Here is an 18,477-nt window from a genome sequence, read left to right on the forward strand (position 1 = left end):
GCAATAGTCCAGGGGTTATTGATAAGTTCATGGCCTAAGGTAGGAGGAGTCAATTTTAGAAAACCTAGCACATTTTTCAATATAGTCCCCTCCTACACGTGCACACTTAGTCGAGCGGTCGTGGAGCATATGGATCCCTTCTTTGTAGAAGTCGTCCACAGCAGGGGTGATTGATAAGTTCATGGCCTAAGGTAGAAGGAGATGAGTTACTAACTTCAAACTTTCTGCGTTATCACTCAAAGAGTTGAACTGCACGTGCATGTAATGAGAGCGTCTTGGACCTCCAGGACTGATCACAGCAGTGGTGATTGATAAGTTCGTGGCCTATAGATGGGTTATACAGCTCTCCTTACGTGCATGTGCAGTTCAACTCTGAGTGAAAATGCAGAAAGTTTGAAGCTAATAACTCATCTCCTTCTACCTTAAGCCACAAACTCATCAATCACCCCTCGTATAATGGGCTATAGACTAGAGTAGTGGTAAATACAATACTTTACAGTACAAGCAAACCATGATCAATTCCCATCGCTACCTGTAAGGTGTTTGTACATTTTCCCCGTGACCACATGGGTTTCCTCCAAGTGCTCCAGTTTCCCCCAACATTCCAAAGATTATTGTAACTTGTCCCATGATTAAGCTAGGATTAAATTGAAAGGTTGCTGGGTGGTGTGACTCAAAAGACCAGAAGGGCCAGTTCCACACTGTACCCCGATAAATAATTAAAACTGTAAATTACTGTGTCAAGTCAAGTCACTTTTATTGTCATTTCGACCATAACTGTTGGTACAGTACATAGTAAAAATGAGACATTTTTCAGGATCATGGTGCTACATGACACAGTACAAAAACTAGACTGAACTACGTCAAAAAAAAAACAGAGAAATCTACAGACCTACAGACTGCAGACCTACACAGGACTACATAAAGTGCACAAAAACAGTGCAGGCATTACAATAAATAATAAACAGGACAATAGGGCAAGGTGTCAGTCCAGGCTTCGGGTATTGAGGAGTCTGATAGCTTGGGGGAAGCCAAGGAATGTAGGCCCGTTCCCCTCAGCAAGCCAAGGTCGCGTAATTCAGCCAGATCTTTATGGAGCTTTGTTTTTGGGTGATATCTGTATTGTAGTAGTATCTGGCAATGGTAGATAGTCGCTCTGTTATCCATGTGTCCTAATCGAAAATTGTATATCAAACTTAGAATAGAAAATTAAAGTAACACCAGGTCTGAAAGGCCACTGCTGCCGTGTCTCACCGCCTCATGGGAACATATAGTTTTTAAAAGTTGTATTCAGTAAGTAGTGCAAAAAGAGTGGAACAAGTAGTAGTGAGGTAGTGTCCATGGGTTCAATAGTCATTCAGAAATCTAAAGGCTGAGGGGAAGGAGCTGTTCCTGAATCGTTGAGTGTGTGCCTTCAGGCTCCTGCACCTCCTCCCTGATGGTAACAATGAGAAGGGGGCATGTCCTGGGTGATGCAAGTCCTTAATGATGCATTCTGTCTTTTGAAGCACCTCTCCTTGAAGATGTCCTGGACGGGGGGAGGCTCGTACCCATGATGAATCTGAGTTTACAAATTTCTTCAGCTTATTTTGAACCTGTGCAATGCCACCCTTCTCCCCACCCCCCACGTATTAGATGATGATGCAGTTTCTCATCATGTCTAATCTCCCTGTTACGTCTGCACCCTAGGATGTGGGCCCTCAAGTCTAGGTCAGTCTGTGGTTACAGTGGTCTGTCTAGTAACACAGTAAAAAATGATTACAATGTGCTGCCGCCTACAGTTACTTCCTTGTATGTGCAGGTGCAATTAAAAAAAACTTACTTATGATATGCATCATAGGCAAAATTGCATCAGATAAGCAGCATTCAAGAGAAAATAACTAAAACACAAACTATACACAAATTTTACAAGAAATAACACAAGTAGAACTTAACTATCCGCTGTAGTGCAAAATGACCTAAGTGGTCATAGTGTTGCTATACTGAGGATAGTGATTAGAGTTGTGCAGGTTGATTCAAGAACTGTGGTTGGCTTCTGTACCTCCTGCCTGATGGTAGCTGCAAGGAGATGGCATGGCCTGGATTATGGAGATCTTTGGTGATGATGTTTCCTTCTCAAGGCAGATGCTGCCAATGTTGGAGAGGAATGTGTCCATGATATATTGGACTGAATCCACTATTCTCTTCAGCTTCTTGTGTTCCTGTGGATTCAACTTATATAGCGCCATGCCTTCAGTCCTCAGTCCTGAAAATCCTGGTTCACCTGCAGTGCTGGATACTTTGACAAGAAGTTCAGCAGTTCAGGAAGGTGGCTCAATATAACCTTATCAAAGGGAATTAGGTACGTATGATAAATGCTGACCTGGCAAATTAAACCCATATCTTTATAAATTAAAATATATTTAATAAAAAATAATTCATTCAAATCAAAACCATCCCATCCATATGACCGGTACACCATCCAATATCCTACAATTCATTTCCTCCACCAGCACCTCAGTTGCTGTGAAAGACCCAAGAACAAGGGCAGCATGGACGCATGAAAACACTGCCACCTACAGTTTCTTCTCCAAATTACACACCAGCTGACCTGGAAATGCAGTAGTCGAATCACAGTAACTTCATCTCTGGAACTACTACAGTGGGACCACCTTTCCTAGAAGGACTGCAGTGGTAGGTGATAGTGCCTGAATTCCACCTCTCAAAAGCAATTTGAGATGAGCAATAAGTGCTCTGTGAAAAAAAAGCAAAAGATACCCAGCTGCTGTTGCCCTTATTCTAAAAGATTTAATATTTTTAAAATACTTTTAAGTTCCTCAATCCTTTTGTCACTTGGTTACCAATTATCTTCAGAATATATTTAATACAATGAGTGAATACACCACAAAATAATTGTTTAATTTCTTGAGCACTTCCTTATTTTTTCATTAATTCCTGCTTCTGCTCTTAACTTATTTACTCACTGCCCGCTACGCCACTGGTGTTTAAGGCGGGAATGAAGGTTCCCCATCTCTGGTGGTGTTCAGGGCTTCTTTCATCATGTCAGTAGCTTCCTCTCAGTTTTCAGCCATGCGAATGTCAGGTGGAGACAGGGACACCATCGCACTCATATGTTGAAGGATTCTTCATTGTTGTTCCTGTAAAATTCTTCATACCTGTCTACATGCTTTTAATCTCCACAGCCCTCTAGTGCTCTCTCTATACCTTGTAGTAACTAAAATGGTGCAATACTCTCACCAGTGTTTTACAGTTTCAACGTCACCTTGTTGCTCTGGATTTCTATGCTTTGGTCCATAAAAACGTGTTACCTGTATGTCATATTCATCACCTTAATAACTAGTTCTGCTTCCTTCAAGAATCTATGGACACAAACAACACGATCACTGTTTCTTCTCATTTAGTATCCTACCAATTAATATAGTTTCTTGCATTGTTTGCATTCCTTAGATGCATTGACTAATACTTTTACATTTGGATTTTGTTTTTCCTTTGTGTGCTCTTAAGCCTACATTTTAACCACAAATGGCAAACTTCTTAATACTTGTCCCTATATTTAAATCTATATTAGTAGTTCATCCATTGTGTCGTACGACATGGGCAATCATAGTATTTCCAAGACCGTGACTGTTCTTGGCAAATTTTTCTACGGAGTGGCTTGCCATTGCCTTCTTCTAGGCTATGTCTTTACAAGATGCGTGACCCTAGCTATTATCAATACTCTTCAGTGGTTGTCTGTCTGGTGTCAGGGGTTGCTTAACCAGGACTTGTGATAAGTACCAGCTGCTAATACAACTGACCACCTGCCCCCATGGCTTCACATAACTTTGATTGAGGTTCTAAGCAGGTGCTATACCTTGCCCAAGAGTGATCTGTAGGCTAGTGGAGGGAAGGAGAGCCTTGTGGTAGTACATACCACAAAAATCAAGAGACACAGTTGCAAGAAAAAGTTTGTAATTACCTGATTTTCTGCATTACTCATAAAAAGTAGTCTGATCTTCATCTAAGTCACAATAATAGACAATCTGCCTGAAATAATTGCACACAAACGTTTGTACTACTTCTCATCAATACTGAGTACACTATTTAAATAATCACAGTCTAGGTTCAAAAAATTATGTGAACCTCTGGGGTAATGCCTTCTACAAAAGCTATTTGGAGTCAGGTGTTCCAATCAAAGAGATGACATTGGAGGTGTGGGGGTGTGGGTTATGGAGGTGCCCTACCCTATAAAAGTAACACACAAAATCAGGTTACTGACAGAGCCTGCTTTTCTCAAGAAAGACCTGTTTATGTGCATGCCTCAATTAAAATAGCTTTCAGAGGACCATGAAAGAAAAATTGTAGAGATGCGTGAAGCTGGAAAAGGCTACAGAAGCACTTCTAAAGACCTGAGTGTTCTTTAGTTGACAGCAAGAGAAATTGTCTACAAATGGAGGAAATTCAGTACTGTTGTGACTCTCCCTAGGAGTGGACATCCTGCAAAGATCACACCAAGAGCACAACATGCAATGCTAAAGGAGGTGAAAAAGAACCCAAGAGTAACAGCAAAAGACCTGCAGGAATCTCTAGAACTTGCTAAGATCTCTGTTCACGTGTCCACCATAAGAAAAACACTGAACAAGAATGGTGTTCATGGAAGAACACCACGGAGGAAACCATTGCTCTTCAAAAAAAAACATTGCTGTCCATCTCAAGTTTGCAAAAGACCACTTGGATATTCTACAATGTTTCTGGGACAACGTTCTGTGGACTGAAGAGACAAAAGTTTAACTTTTTTGCCAGAAAAGCTCATTGCTGTTTTGGGGGAAAAGGGCACTGCACACCAACACCAAAACTTCATCCCAGCTGCGATGCATGGTGAAAGGAGCATCATGGTTTGTGGCTGCTTTGCCGCCTCAGGGCCCGGAAAGCTTGCAATCATTGAGGGAACAATGAATTTCACTGTGTGCTGCATCTGCGAGGCTGAGTCGGGCAGCACCGTGGAAGTCCATAACGGGGTTATTCCCTTCTGCCACTGGTGTGAGATGACAAGTCTATCGGGACCCTGAGGACTTGTGGAAACTGTGTGGTGGTTTCTTTCGAACTTATAGTCTTTTAACATCTCTGGACTATTTTTACTGCGCCCATGGTCAGTTTTTTTTTATCAAATTTTGGTATTGTTTGCACTGTTGTAACTATATGTTGTAATTATGTGGTTTTATGCAGGTCTTGTAGCTTTAGTTTTTGGTCTTGTTTTATCTGGTGGATTTGGAGCTCCTTTCTGGGGAATGCACTAAGATGGTAGTGCGATATTAATACGCAGCAGCCTCTTCTGACTCTGGATTGGGGATTGCCAAACGTTATGTGGATTTTCTGGTGTAGTCTATTTTGTCATGTGCTTTGTCGATATCATTCTGGAGGAACATTGTCTCATTTTTTTAACTGCATTGCATTTGTGGTTTTTAAATGACAATAAACTGAATCTGAATTAGAAGTTGTATGGATATTTTACAGGAGAATGTCAAGGTAGCAGTCCCTCACCTGAAGCTAAATGGAAGTTGGATGTTGGAATAAAACGATGATTCAAAACACAAAGTAAATCAACAATAAAATGGCTTAAACAGAGAAAAAAAAACTTGTGTTTTGGAATGGCCAAGTCAAAGCCCAGACCTAAACACAATTGAGATGCTGTGGCCTGTGGCTGTTCGTGTAAGGTATCACAGAAATATTGATGAACTGAAACAGTTTTGTATGGAGGAATGGTCTAAAATTCTTCCTCACCATTGTACAAGCCTGATCAGTAGCTACAGGAAATGTTTAGTGAAAATTATTGCTGCTAAAAGAAGTTCTACCAGTTATTAAATACAAGGGTTCACATAATTTGTCCAGCCTGGACTGTGAATGATTAAACAATAAAGATATGAAAAGTACAATTGTTTGTGTGTTATTAGTTTAGGCAGATTGAATTTGTCCATTATTGTGACTTAGATGATCAAACCACATTTATGCAGAAAACCAATTGCCAAGGGTTCACAAACTTTTTCTTGCAACTGTAAATCACAATGAATATCTTCAGTCACTACAAAGTCATAGCCATTACCCTTTTCTCAATTTTTTTCCTTAGCTCCTGTGTGCTTTAATGTCTTGATCAGTCTGCCACATAGAACTTTGTCATACTTTGGTAGATCCATGCATTCTACATCAGAGTGGCTAACCTGATGGATCCACTAATGAAAAATTCAATCCAATTAGACGAACTGCTGAACAAACACACACTAGTCCTTATTGATTAACCCATGCTTCTTCAAATGTGGAGATAGATACACACGTACATGAATCACTACGTTTGTTTAAGTCTGTCTGTATGTACAGTGGTTATATAGTCTATCACTTTCATTCTTTTTGCATCAGTTGTCCTCTGCTTGTTGAATGCATAAGCTTTTATAGCAGCATAAACAAGATGTGGGTTCTGGTGAGCTCACATCTTGAGTACTATGTGCCACTCTTGGCCTCAGTACTCAAGGAATTCATTTTAAAGAGAGAAAGCAACAACGATTCACTCTAGGATAAGAAAACAGTCCCATGATCAGAAAGTGCTGTATACCCACTGCAGTTTGGAATGGCAGATGTTCTTCCATGGATTAAGATAATGCAAGAAAGGGGCTTTCATGGCTGGAGAGCTCAGAATCAGCACAACCGCCCCCATACTAACAACTTTCTATAGGAGCAGCACTCAGAGTATCCTGTCTGGCTGGATCATTTTGTGCTATGGATGCTGCAAGCCATTCGTCTGCAAGGCCCTACAGAGGACTGTAAAAACCAGCAAGGGGATTACCTGGGTCTCCCTCCCTCTGTTTGTGACATTTACTGGGAACATTGTAGATGAAGGGCATGAAGGACTGTTGGGGATCCCTACCACCCATCCCACAATCTATTTGACCCACTGCCATCAGGAATAATGGACAGGAGCGTCACAACTAGAACTGCCAGACGAGGTAACAGCTTCTTTCCTCAGGCTGTGAGACTAACGAATACCCTACCACCACTGAGGTCTCATCAGTTGGGGCAGTGAGCTGTTTACTGCCTACCTGTGCTGTGCACTATGTGCATTTTGAATTATATTTATGTACTTATTGGAGGAAATATTTTGTTTTATGTGCTGAATGTTTTGTGGATGTGTGGAGGAATGCTATTTTGTTTGGTAGTATATACATACAGTCTGATGACAATGAATTTGAAGTAGATCATCCTTTTGGGCAGGTTAGAAAAGAAAATCCACTTATATGGCTGTGGATGCTTAGCTCATTGTTTAATAATTAACTAGGTGACTGTTCCCTCCATTTGTTTAATGAATGTATCCAAGACTGAGAATACATTGATTTTTGAGCACTATGCTAATGAACAATGAAGGGACAGTGGAATTAAAATTAATTGATTAGGCACAATTGTATTGACTGGCAGAAGAGGCATGATGGATTGTGTCTCTTTTACTATATCTTTACATTTGTTGAATTTTAATTTTGTTGATGTATATCTAGAAACTAATGAGGAACAAATCTTTTTTTACTTAAAGTTAGAAGGTAAACTGGAATACAATGGCATGTGATAATCATGATTAAATGTCTATAAGATCATCCATTTCCAATTGAACCTTATCATCTCTATAAAATTCCTGTCACAACACACATTAACATTCTCTGCCTTTGACTCTGAACTGCAGAATTTAACTGGATCAGGTATGAAAGGAAATGTTTAACTTCCAAGCAGTCAGTCGCACCACTGCCAGGGAGCTAAATGAATGGCATCACAAACAAAAAAGTTACCTTCAGCAAGGTAACTGTGACCGGACTGGGAGAATGAATCAGGTGGCGTTGTGATTCTTTTAATGCTGGTCCTGTGCCCACAATAATTGTAGAGGATGTTTCATTCTCTTCTTGCTGCAGTCTAGTCCTATCAGGTTGACCTCAGTACAAGGCAAGCATTTTTCTGGCACAAACCCATTATCGCAGAAAATTAGGGACTTTGAAATTATAATTACAGAATATTTGATCAGACCTCTCAGTAAGAGCTGAAGCAATGCACCATGAATTACTAATAAGTGGTTGCTGCTGTTCCTTAGGAAACAGGTCAGCCATTATACACACAATTAACAACAAAATGAATGACTCTTTCAGCCGTTGTTTATCGAGGAAGGACTTTGCATATGGAAAAGCAAACCTACTGCTCTTTAAACCTCACCTGGGAATACATACCAGACTTGGGTTTAAACATTGCACCTGTAATATCACCTTCAACCTTGCAACACTCCTCTGATATATAAAGGGTGGATCAGGTGCAGTGCATTTTGAACTTAGTCTTCACACCCAAATGCCAAATGTGAAAGTCATAGTGCTACCAAATGCTAGGCTGTTTATAACTGTCAAATATTCTCTTCACCTGTAGTTTTGCAGCCTACTCAAGTGTTAATTTTTTCCATTTAGAACATCTAGGCAGGGTGCTCTCCACTCTGTAAATACTAATCTCCATCCAATGAGTGGAAGGTACACAAGATCAGGTGAAAGGAGCCCTCTGTACATGTAAATATAAATGTAACTAAATTAAGAGTCTCCTTCCTATAGGTTAGATTAGCTTCATTCAGGAAATTGCTATAACATAATGTTAACTGGGCCTTGTCTCAACACTCAGCAAAGCAATACTATTGCTGCTAACTGAACTACCTCTTACCAGATTTCAAACAGGGATCTTATTCAATCTCCAGATCGCATGGAAAATAATAATCCATTCCTGAAATTCCTTAAAAGGTGTTAGAAAGATAAAAACAAAAATCAGAATAATAAAAGTGGCAGCTTTCTGAGAGAACCCCATCTCAGGGTGTAAACTAAATTTAACAAGGCTTCCTCTCTCAGGGTGGCCACCTTCCAAAGTAAACAAATACACAACACACAAAGAAGCTTGAACAAAACAGTAAGACATTAGGCTCATCTGAGTACAGGAAGCTGATTATGTTGGCAGCAACAAACTGATTGCCTGTATTTAACCTGAAAACAATTGGAATGGTCTTTTGACACTAGCAGCATGAGTTGTTAATACAATTAACCTCAAATGCCTCCATTGTTGATATACAACTGTGAATTCTGTTAAGGTGTAAATAAATAACGAGCCAATCACTCAGGGTATCAGTCACAGCGGCTTGAAATCAAAAGTAGTCTGCAAATGAAAAATTTGAAACTCAATCTACGAAAGGTTGTTTGCTTACAAAATCTTTATTACACTCTCCTGGAGACCAGCCAGGTGACTTGGTAATACAAGATAGCATAGGGAGCTGTCAGGTGTCGTTAGGACATTTAGGAGAAGGAGAAACAAAGAAAGAAAGAAAGAAAGAAAGGAAGAAATGGATAAATTTTAAAATTTAATTCAACAACATCTTGGATTACTTCTATCACTTCTAGTCCAGTGAATATATCAGCTAAATCCCTGTAAGAATTGCAGGACATAGAACTCCACTGTTATCTTCAACCTTTGGAAAGTTTGAATGAGTTCCCAAACATAAACCTAGTGTGGAGTCATCTATTGATTAAAGTTTCACCAAAATGTTAACATATTCAGAGGAGAGTATCTTGGTCCTAGGCAATCACCGGACCCTTTCTCACCGTTGACTCTGATTAAAGAGTAATGGGGCAAGACCACTTGAGGGTTGAACTGGCCTCTGGAGCTGAAGGTTAGTCATGAACACACTCTTTGTGCTTCTCCTTACAGCGGGCCAGCAACCAGGTTCACTGTCTGGTTGTACTGTGCTCAATAGCCGCTGCGTAATAAAGCAACCACCATGACATCACTGAGACAAGAACCATCATTTAACTCAAGTTTTCCCTCCTTGCAGCCATCATCCAACACCCCTGGGACTTGTACATCTGGGAGTCAGTTGGCTTGAACGTGAAAGGCAGAATGGATGGTTTCAGGCCTCAGTTGACCCGGCAGGCTCGTATCATCAACAACTGGAGGAGAATGAAGACTGGTGACATGATGAGGCCATACCATAGGTGAGTGCTTTGTTCTACCAGCTTTTGGCACAGCAGCATCTCAAAGACAAACTTGAGGCTAAGGACAGTCAGGATCCAGAAAAGGCGCATGATGGCCAGGCGTTTCTCACCATCCTGGAATAGGCGGACAGAGACAATCATGGTGAAGTAGGTACTGAGCCCATCGGCAGTGAAAAGTGGGATGAAGACATACCACCAGTCCAGCTGTCCCACAAAGTTGTCCACCTTGACAGCCAGCAGCACCGAGAACACCAGGAAAGCTGTCAGATGCAGCAGCATTTCAAATGTGGCAAAGCCCAACCATTGTACCAACTCACGCAGTGAGAACAGCATCTTCGTGCCAGTGTTGCCCAGGCCCCAGAGAGGCCCTGTGTCAGTCAACAGGAACCAACAGCTCACATCAGTACAGCAGCAGCTCCTGGTGTGGACTTGCAGAGTAAACAAACTTCACTGAAAAATAACAGAAACATTTTGTTTTAACAGGGATCATCACTCTCAGTAATGACACAAGACTATAGCATTTTTACAGAAAAACTTTGTACTTCCTGTAACAAACTTTTGTAACCTCAGAGTCCTGCCTCACAGCACTAAAGACCTGGTTCAATCCCAACACCAGGTGCTGTATGTGGGGAGTTTGCATCCCTCTACCTCTGACCACATGGGTTTCCAATGAATGCTCCAATTTCCCCCACATCACAATGACGTGGGTTGGTGGGTGAACTAGCTGCTGTAAGTTGCCCCTAGTGTGTGGTGTAGAATCTTGGGGAAATGTGCTGAGAACAAACAGAATGGGATAATGCCAGATTAGTATAAATGGGTAGTTGAAGATCAGCAGGGACTCTGTGGGCCAAAAAGACATTTTCCATTCTGTACCACTCCATGACTCTAATGTCACACAGCACATTACAGCCAATTGAATAGCCTGAAATCCAGTCAATGTTATAATTTATAAAGAAACAGAACAGTCAACATACACAAAGCAAGCACCTGAAAACAGAAATGTGGCAAAAAGCTATTGACAGAACAGGCTTGAGGGGTAAATATTAGTTGAAGTATTGAGTTCAAAGTCAAGGGGTTATGTTAAAACTTTATAGAACTTTGGTTAGGTCACAGCAGGAGTATTACATTCAGTTGTGGTTGCCTCACTATAGGAAGGACGTTGAGGCTTTGGAGAGGGAGCAGAAGAGGTTCATCAGGATGCTGCCTGGTCCTGGTAGATCTGATAGAGGCTGAAAGATTACGACAGGCGAAGATGAAATATACAGGGAGTATGTGTTTTCCAGGATAGAAATGAATAATACTAGAGGGCATGCATTGAAGGTGAGAGGGGGTAGGTTCAAAGGGGATGTAAAGGTAGATTTTTTACTCAGAGTGGTGGATGTCTGGTATGGTGATAGAAGCAAATACATTAGAGGCTTTTAAGAGATGTTCAGATAGCCACATGAATATGTGGAAGACGGAGGGATATGGACATTATATATAGGAGGGATTAGATCATGGTTTTTTTAATTTACTGTTTAGCTGGCTCAGCACAACATCGTGGGCCAAAGGACCTGTTTCTGTTCTACGCGAAGGTAAATTCTCTTACTTGGTCATCAAAATAGGAACCAAAAGTTCTGTTCCTAAGAATTCAAATAACACCATGGATCTGGGCCATTTATATTCAATTAAATGGAATCACAGTAACCATTAAATACCAGTCTAAGATGCATTCATTTACGTGGCTTTCAACCCACATCCATGCGGCAAAATCTCAACCGCTTAGCAAGCTATTCAGATGGATCAAATCCAAACATATTAATTAGTTCAGCTGCCCACAGATCAATCAAGCAATAGTATGAAGTAACGATTTCTCTCAGTGAACTTGCCTGGTTAAATCATGTCGCATCAGCAGTACAGACAAACCGGGATGCAATAATACAGAGATAGAGATTCTGGAAGTACTCAACATCAATTTCATGATGTTGTATGGCATCTGATCAAACAAACCCAGGAAATCTGCTGATTGGTGCCTACAGTCTTCCCTTGGCGATTGAATTTAAAGCACTTAATGCACAGAGTAGCTAGAACAGAGAACATTTTCAGAGTGGGAGATTTCACTGTCCAGAGCAGCTCTTTAGCACCTCCACTAACCAAGCCAACAAAATACCCAAGGTCATCGTTGACTTGTGGCGGGTGAGGAAAGAAGCCACAGGAAGGAGAAACACACCTATCCATGAAATTGGCAGCTGAACTGCTTTTGCACTTGCAGTATTAACAATAACTCCTACTGCACAAGGTCCCATCCCACCTGTACTGCAAGGACCCCCTTCATCACTCAATGCCACTTACTGATGGGATAAAAAATAGGGCAGCCTAAGACTACACCATGAAACACCATTAACCACTAACAGAACGGTAATCCATCATAACATATACTTGCTACATCGCAGAGATAAGCTGCAATATGATAGTGAATTTGAAGCTACGAGTTTATTTATTGAAGCTTTAACAAAAAGGGTAAAAGCAGAAGCAGTAGTTTTTAAGACAACATCAGATTACACTGGATAAGAAGATTTTCAAAAGTGTTGCTTCCTCAGTATTTTTTTTTGTTTATGATAAGACTGCTTGAAGCTGAACACGAATATAATTTCAGACCACTTGTATCATGATGAAATTTGGAAAAACAAGAAACTTAACTTTTATTGAATATAATGTATTTAATTGCAAAATGCTTCATCTAAGCTAAAATATTTTGTTGATGATTTTCATTTGCACTCAGTGTCTTAAGGCTTCTCGCTTAAGTGTCCAACAATAATCAGCCAGCATTGACAAGACCACAAGATATATGTAGGAGCCAAATTAGGCCATTTGGCCCATCGAGGCTGCTCATCAAGCCATTTCATCATGGCTTATCTATTTTCCACTTCAACCTGTCTTCTGCTTTCTCCCTGTATCCCTTCATACACCGATCAATCAAGAATCTATCAACCTCTGCCTTAAATATATGCAAAGACTTAGCCTCCACAGCCATTGAGTGGCAATAAATCCACAGATTCACCACTCTCTAGCGAAAGAAGTTCCTCCTCATCTCCATTCTAAAAAGATGTCCCTCTATTCTGAGGCTGTATCATCTGGTCCTAGAGAGACCCACCAGAGGAAACATCCTCACCACATCCACTCTACTGAGGCTTTTCAACATAGTGAGTCATAGAAACATAGAAAATAGGTGCAGGAGTAGGCCATTCGGCCCTTTGAGCCTGCACCGCCATTCAGTATGATCATGGCTGATCATCCAACTCAGAACCCTGTACCTGCTTTCTCTCCATACCCACTGATCCCTTTAGCCACAAGGGCCATATCTAACTTCCTCTTAATTATAGCCAATGAACCGGCCTCCACTGTTTCCTGTGGCAGACAATTCCACAGATTCACCACTCTCTGTGTGAAGAAGTTTTTCCTCATCTCGGTCCTAAAAGGCTTCCCCATTATCCTTAAATTGTGACCCCTCGTTCTGGACTTCCTAACATCGGAAACAATCTTCCTGCATCTAGCCTGTCCAATCCCTTTAGAATTTTATATGTTTCAATAAGATCCCCCTTCAATCTTCTAAATTCCAGTGAGTATAAGCCTAGCCGATCCAGTCTTTCTTCATATGAAAGTCCTGCCATCTCAGGAATCAATCTGGTGAACCTTCTCTGTACTCCCTCTATGGCAAGAATGTCTTTCCTCAGATTAGGGGACCAAAACTGCACACAATATTCTCGGTGCGGTCTCACCAAGGCCTTGTACAACTGCAGTAGAACCTCCCTGCTCCTGTACTCAAATCCTTTGCTATGAATGCCATTTGCCTTTTTCACTGCCTGCTGTACCTGCATGCCCACCTTCAATGACTGGTGTACAATGACACCAGGTCTCGTTGCATCTCCCCTTTTCCTAATTGGCCACCATTCAGATAATAATCTGTTTTCCTGTTCTTGCAACCAAAGTGGATAACCTCACATTTATCCACATTAAATTGCATCTGCCATGAATTTGCTCACTCACCTAACCTATCCAAGTCACCCTGCATCCTCTTAGCATCCTCCTCACAGCTAACACCGCCGCCCAGCTTCATGTCATCCGCAATCTTGCAGATGCTGCATTTAATTCCCTCGTCTAAATCATTAATATATATTGTAAACAACTGGGGTCCCAGCACTGAGCCTTGTGGTACCCCACTAGCCACTGCCTGCCATTCAGAAAAGGTCCCGTTTATTCCCACTCTTTGCTTCCTGTCTGCCAATCAATTCTCTATCCACTTCAATACCATACCCCCAATACCGTGTGCTTTAAGTTTGCACACTAATCTCCTGTGTGGGACCTTGTCAAAAGCCTTTTGAAAATCTAAATATACCACATCCACCAGCTCTCCCCATCCACTCTACTAGTTACATCTTCAAAAAATTCTATAAGATTCGTCAGACATGATCTTCCTTTCACAAATCCATGCTGACTTTGTCCGATGATTTCACCTCTTTCCAAATGTGCTGTTATCACATCTTTGATAACCGACTCTAGCATTTTCCCCACCACCGATGTCAGAGTAACCGATCTATAATTCCCCGGTTTCTCTCTCCCTCCTTTTTTAAAAAGTGGGGTTACATTAGCCACCCTCCAATCCTCAGTAACTAATCCAGAATCTAAGGTGTTTTGAAAGATTACCACTAATGCATCCACTATTTCTTGGGCTACTTCCTTAAGCACTCTGGGATGCAGACCATCTGGCCCTGGGGATTTATCTACCTTTAATCCCTTCAATTTACCTAACACCACTTACCTACTAACATGTATTTCCCTCAGTTCCTCCATCTCACTAGACCCTCGGTCCCTTACAATTTCCAGAAGATTATTTATGTCCTCCTTAGTGAAGACAGAACCAAAGTAGTTATTCAATTGGTCTGCCATGTCTTTGTTCCCTATGATCAATTCACCTGTTTCTGACTGTAAAGGATCTACATTTGTCTTGAACAATCTTTTTCTTTTCACGTATCTATAAAAGCTTTTACGGTCAGTTTTTATGTTCCCTGCCAGCTTTCTCTCATAATCTTTTTTCCCTTTCCTAATTAAGCCCTTTGTCCTCCTCTGCTGGTCTCTGAATTTCTCCCAGTCCTCAGGTGTGCCGCCTTTTTTTGCTAATTTATATGTTTCTTCTTTGGACTTGATAATATCCCTAATTTCCCTTGTCAGCCACGGGTGCACTACCTTCCCTGGTTTATTCTTTTGCCAAACTGGGATGAACAATTGTTGTAGTTCATCCATGCGATCTTTAAATGCTTGTCCAGGCCCAGACCCATCAAATGTTCCTTATATGACAAGCTGTTCAATCCCAAAATCATTTTTGTGCACCTCCTTTGAACTCTCTTCAGCATCAACACATCCATTTCTCCTTGACTGCAATGTCCTGGTGAAACCTTTCACCATGCTCATCACTGACAGCACCAAGATTTGCAGGGAAGAAGTCTAAATGGTAATGCAGAAAATGAATCTTTAGTGACATGTTGCACTTCATGGTTTTATATGCTTGAAACATGTTGTCATCCAACTGCCTTCCATGCAGTTTTCTCTGATCCCGCTAGAAGTTCTTCAGCCTGCCTATCATCGATTACCTGTTTGATTTGTGGACCAACAAAAAAATGTCTTCCTTCATCTTGGCATCAGTTACTCTGGGAAACATCTGTTTCAAATATCGAAATCCTTCACAGAAATTTGTAGCCTTTCTAAAGCCTGTCCTGCCATGCAGCATCCACCATAAGCATGCCTGGACAAACAGAAAACACTTCAGCTTACATGTGGGGAACAGTTTAATTGACTTAAAATATAAATTGAAATAACAAATATAGGTGATTTTAAAAAATGGTGCATGATAGGGAAATTTTGTGGTGACTTTCCCAATCAGCAGCCCAAAATCAATAAGATACACCCAAAAATATTCAGGAAGCAAAATCTTTGTTGTCTAGTGTTATTTTACAGATCAATGGCCCACAAAATAGGGACACATTGGATATATTCACATGTAGGTCAAAGGACAGAGGAAGGTAGAAATTTTCAGAAGAGCAAGCTGATACTCAATCTGCAAACCAAGGATCAAGGTTACAATCAATGTTAATAGCGTGGTTGGAATAGTTCAACTTAGCTGACAATACACAGTTGGATGGCAAAATAAATTTTAAGGGGGCAGAACAGGCTTATTGACAGACTAAGTAACTGGATAAAAAAAGTAGATGGAAGGTAAAGGGTAGAAAATAAAAATACATTTAAGTGTGATAAAATATTAACACTTGGTCTTCAAAGGGAGATTCAAAGTGTTCTTATAAATAAAATACAGAGCAAACATAAGTTATAAGTTTACAATCTGGAAAATAAATGATATGCTCATTTTTGTTGTGAGAGAATTGAAGTACAAGAGCCATAGTATATAGGATGGCCATTCAACCCATCAGCACATTAACTGCCAGGCGTGCAATCCTAATAGCGCTCCTATTCATCCTGTACCCTTGCAAATTGCAAGTCCCATCAACCTACCCTCTTGATTTGTTCTTCCATTAATAGACCATAGGGCAAGTCTTCAGGGAATCCCATACAGTCAGGCACAGATATCAAAATCAACACCAAATCTGCACTCATGGAGCTGTAGGAACAGTTGTATTCATTGCTGCACCACTGTGCCACAACAGACTTAGCTCTGATCAAAGTCAAAGTAAAGTTCATTGTCATTTGCACAGCTGCAACAAAAAACTTACTTGCTGCAGCATCACAGGCACAAAGCATCAGAAACAACGTTCACATGAAAAACATAAATTATACAAGAAAGGACACAATCAGAACAAAATAAAACAAGGTCCATTGTAGGTCAAAGTGACCATGCTGTTGTTATACTAAGGTGGTGATTAGGGTTGCTTCAAGAGCCAAATGCAATTACAAGGACCTTGGGAGGATACGCTTCCTGAGAAGTAGCACAGAAGTCCATATGAATCCTGGTGTGCAGGATTTGCTGAATAGCAGAAATTAAATTAATGGAGTTTCAAAGAATGAGAAATTATATCAATGAAACGTTTAATTCTAAGAGGGATTAATAGGGTTTCCACTGGCTGGAGAGATCAACCTGTGATACACACCCAACCCATGAACTGGACCCATCGCTACTGCATTCACCATCCTCACAATCTCAGCAACTTTGCTACAAGCTCAAATGGCCGCTTTCCTACCATCTTGGGTTACCAACAGTCTCGCTTGTGAAAGGGATATTGAATTTGCAGTTTGGTGTTAATAACAAGATTTTGATTTCCCCATACAATCATAGAGCCAGGAATCCTCAGGACAGCCCCAACAGCTGAAAGGGAGCTACCTGTAAGATAATCAGGCAGCAGAGCATTGGATTTGAAAGGAGCATGGTGTCTGCAGCTGAAGGTTGAAAAGTAGAACTCCCTCTAGTTACCTTGTTACCCAATACTAGGCTTCTTTCCACAGAGCAGAACCAATCCTCTGGCCCCAACAAGTGGGCACAGGTCTAGATACCGGGGTCGGGAGCAGTATTTCCCAGCTTGTGGCTAATACGTGTGTGGAAGATTTAGATTGGTAAAGTGAATGAGCAATCTCGAAAAGCCTGACATTATTCACTTTAGCAGAAAAGTCAAATACTTCCACTTTGAAAAATGGTGACAGCCCATTGTTGCATTCAAAGGGACCTGATACACAAAACACTGTATCTAATATGTCAATACACCAACCAATTAAGGTGCCAATGGTATGCTGTCCTTTACTGCAATGGAATTTGAATACAAGGGTAAAAATGCATTACCGTAATTATATAGGATGTATTGTTATAATTATATAGGATCTTGATAATATCACAGAGCCGATTGTGTATATCTTCTTACCCTAAAAAATAAGATGTACTTGCTCTAGATTCTGCATCAAAGATTCACCAGGAATGACGGGTCTTTCAAGAGACCAAACATGGGGTAGACTAGCCCTGCATTCCCTAGCGTTTAGAATTTGAAATAAATATTTAAAAAAAAACAATTTTTGGAGGTACGATTCCGGGTATGACTGACGTGAGGAGAAATTTCCAGATTCAAATCGTTGGGAGTTCCCGACCCCAGCGGTGTGGAGGTTCTGTCAGAGTTTATGCAAAGCTCAGATGGACGGATATTGGAGCAATTAAAAAAAAACTATATGGGGTCGGGGCAGGGAAGCGGTGCTGGAGGTAGATCAGCCGTGATGTTGTTGAATGTGGTGCCGAGCATTATCAACTCCGCTCGGCCCTTCCGGCCTCTCCCAGGTCCGCGACCTTACCTAGGAATGGCGTCTTTCCCGGTATGCGATTCCTCGCTCGGAAGCTGAGTCTTTCCCCGATTCTCGGTACTCGGCACCACGCAAGGCGGAGATCCCGCTCCTGCCGACGGGCGCTCTGCTCCGCCGATGGTCCTGCTCACTC

The 18,477-nt window shown here is 41.1% G+C and overlaps 1 protein-coding gene across 2 annotated transcripts; it reads right to left on the reverse strand.

Annotated features, from left to right (window-relative positions):
- Positions 1-740: 740 nt before the first annotated feature.
- tmem203 (transmembrane protein 203) lies at positions 741-18,475 on the reverse strand. Of its 2 annotated transcripts, XM_059994404.1 has the most exons (3): positions 18,336-18,475; positions 15,647-15,798; positions 741-10,469 (listed from the first exon to the last, which is right to left on the reverse strand). In XM_059994404.1, exon 3 carries the CDS (start codon positions 10,350-10,352, stop codon positions 9,942-9,944), a length of 411 nt encoding a protein of 136 aa, XP_059850387.1. In that variant the 5' UTR covers positions 10,353-10,469; positions 15,647-15,798; positions 18,336-18,475; the 3' UTR covers positions 741-9,941. The 2 variants fall into 2 exon arrangements, with proteins under 2 accessions (XP_059850387.1, XP_059850388.1); XM_059994405.1 differs by lacking the exon at positions 15,647-15,798.
- Positions 18,476-18,477: the final 2 nt, after the last annotated feature.

Source organism: Hypanus sabinus, chromosome 18, assembly GCF_030144855.1.
Source record: "Hypanus sabinus isolate sHypSab1 chromosome 18, sHypSab1.hap1, whole genome shotgun sequence".
In the NCBI taxonomy this organism is placed as follows: domain Eukaryota; kingdom Metazoa; phylum Chordata; class Chondrichthyes; order Myliobatiformes; family Dasyatidae; genus Hypanus; species Hypanus sabinus.

What these genes read in the sequence shown, in the direction of transcription:
- tmem203 (XM_059994405.1), bottom strand. Translation starts at nt 10,352, where the DNA reads ATGCTGTTCTCACTGCGTGAGTTGGTACAATGGTTGGGCTTTGCCACA.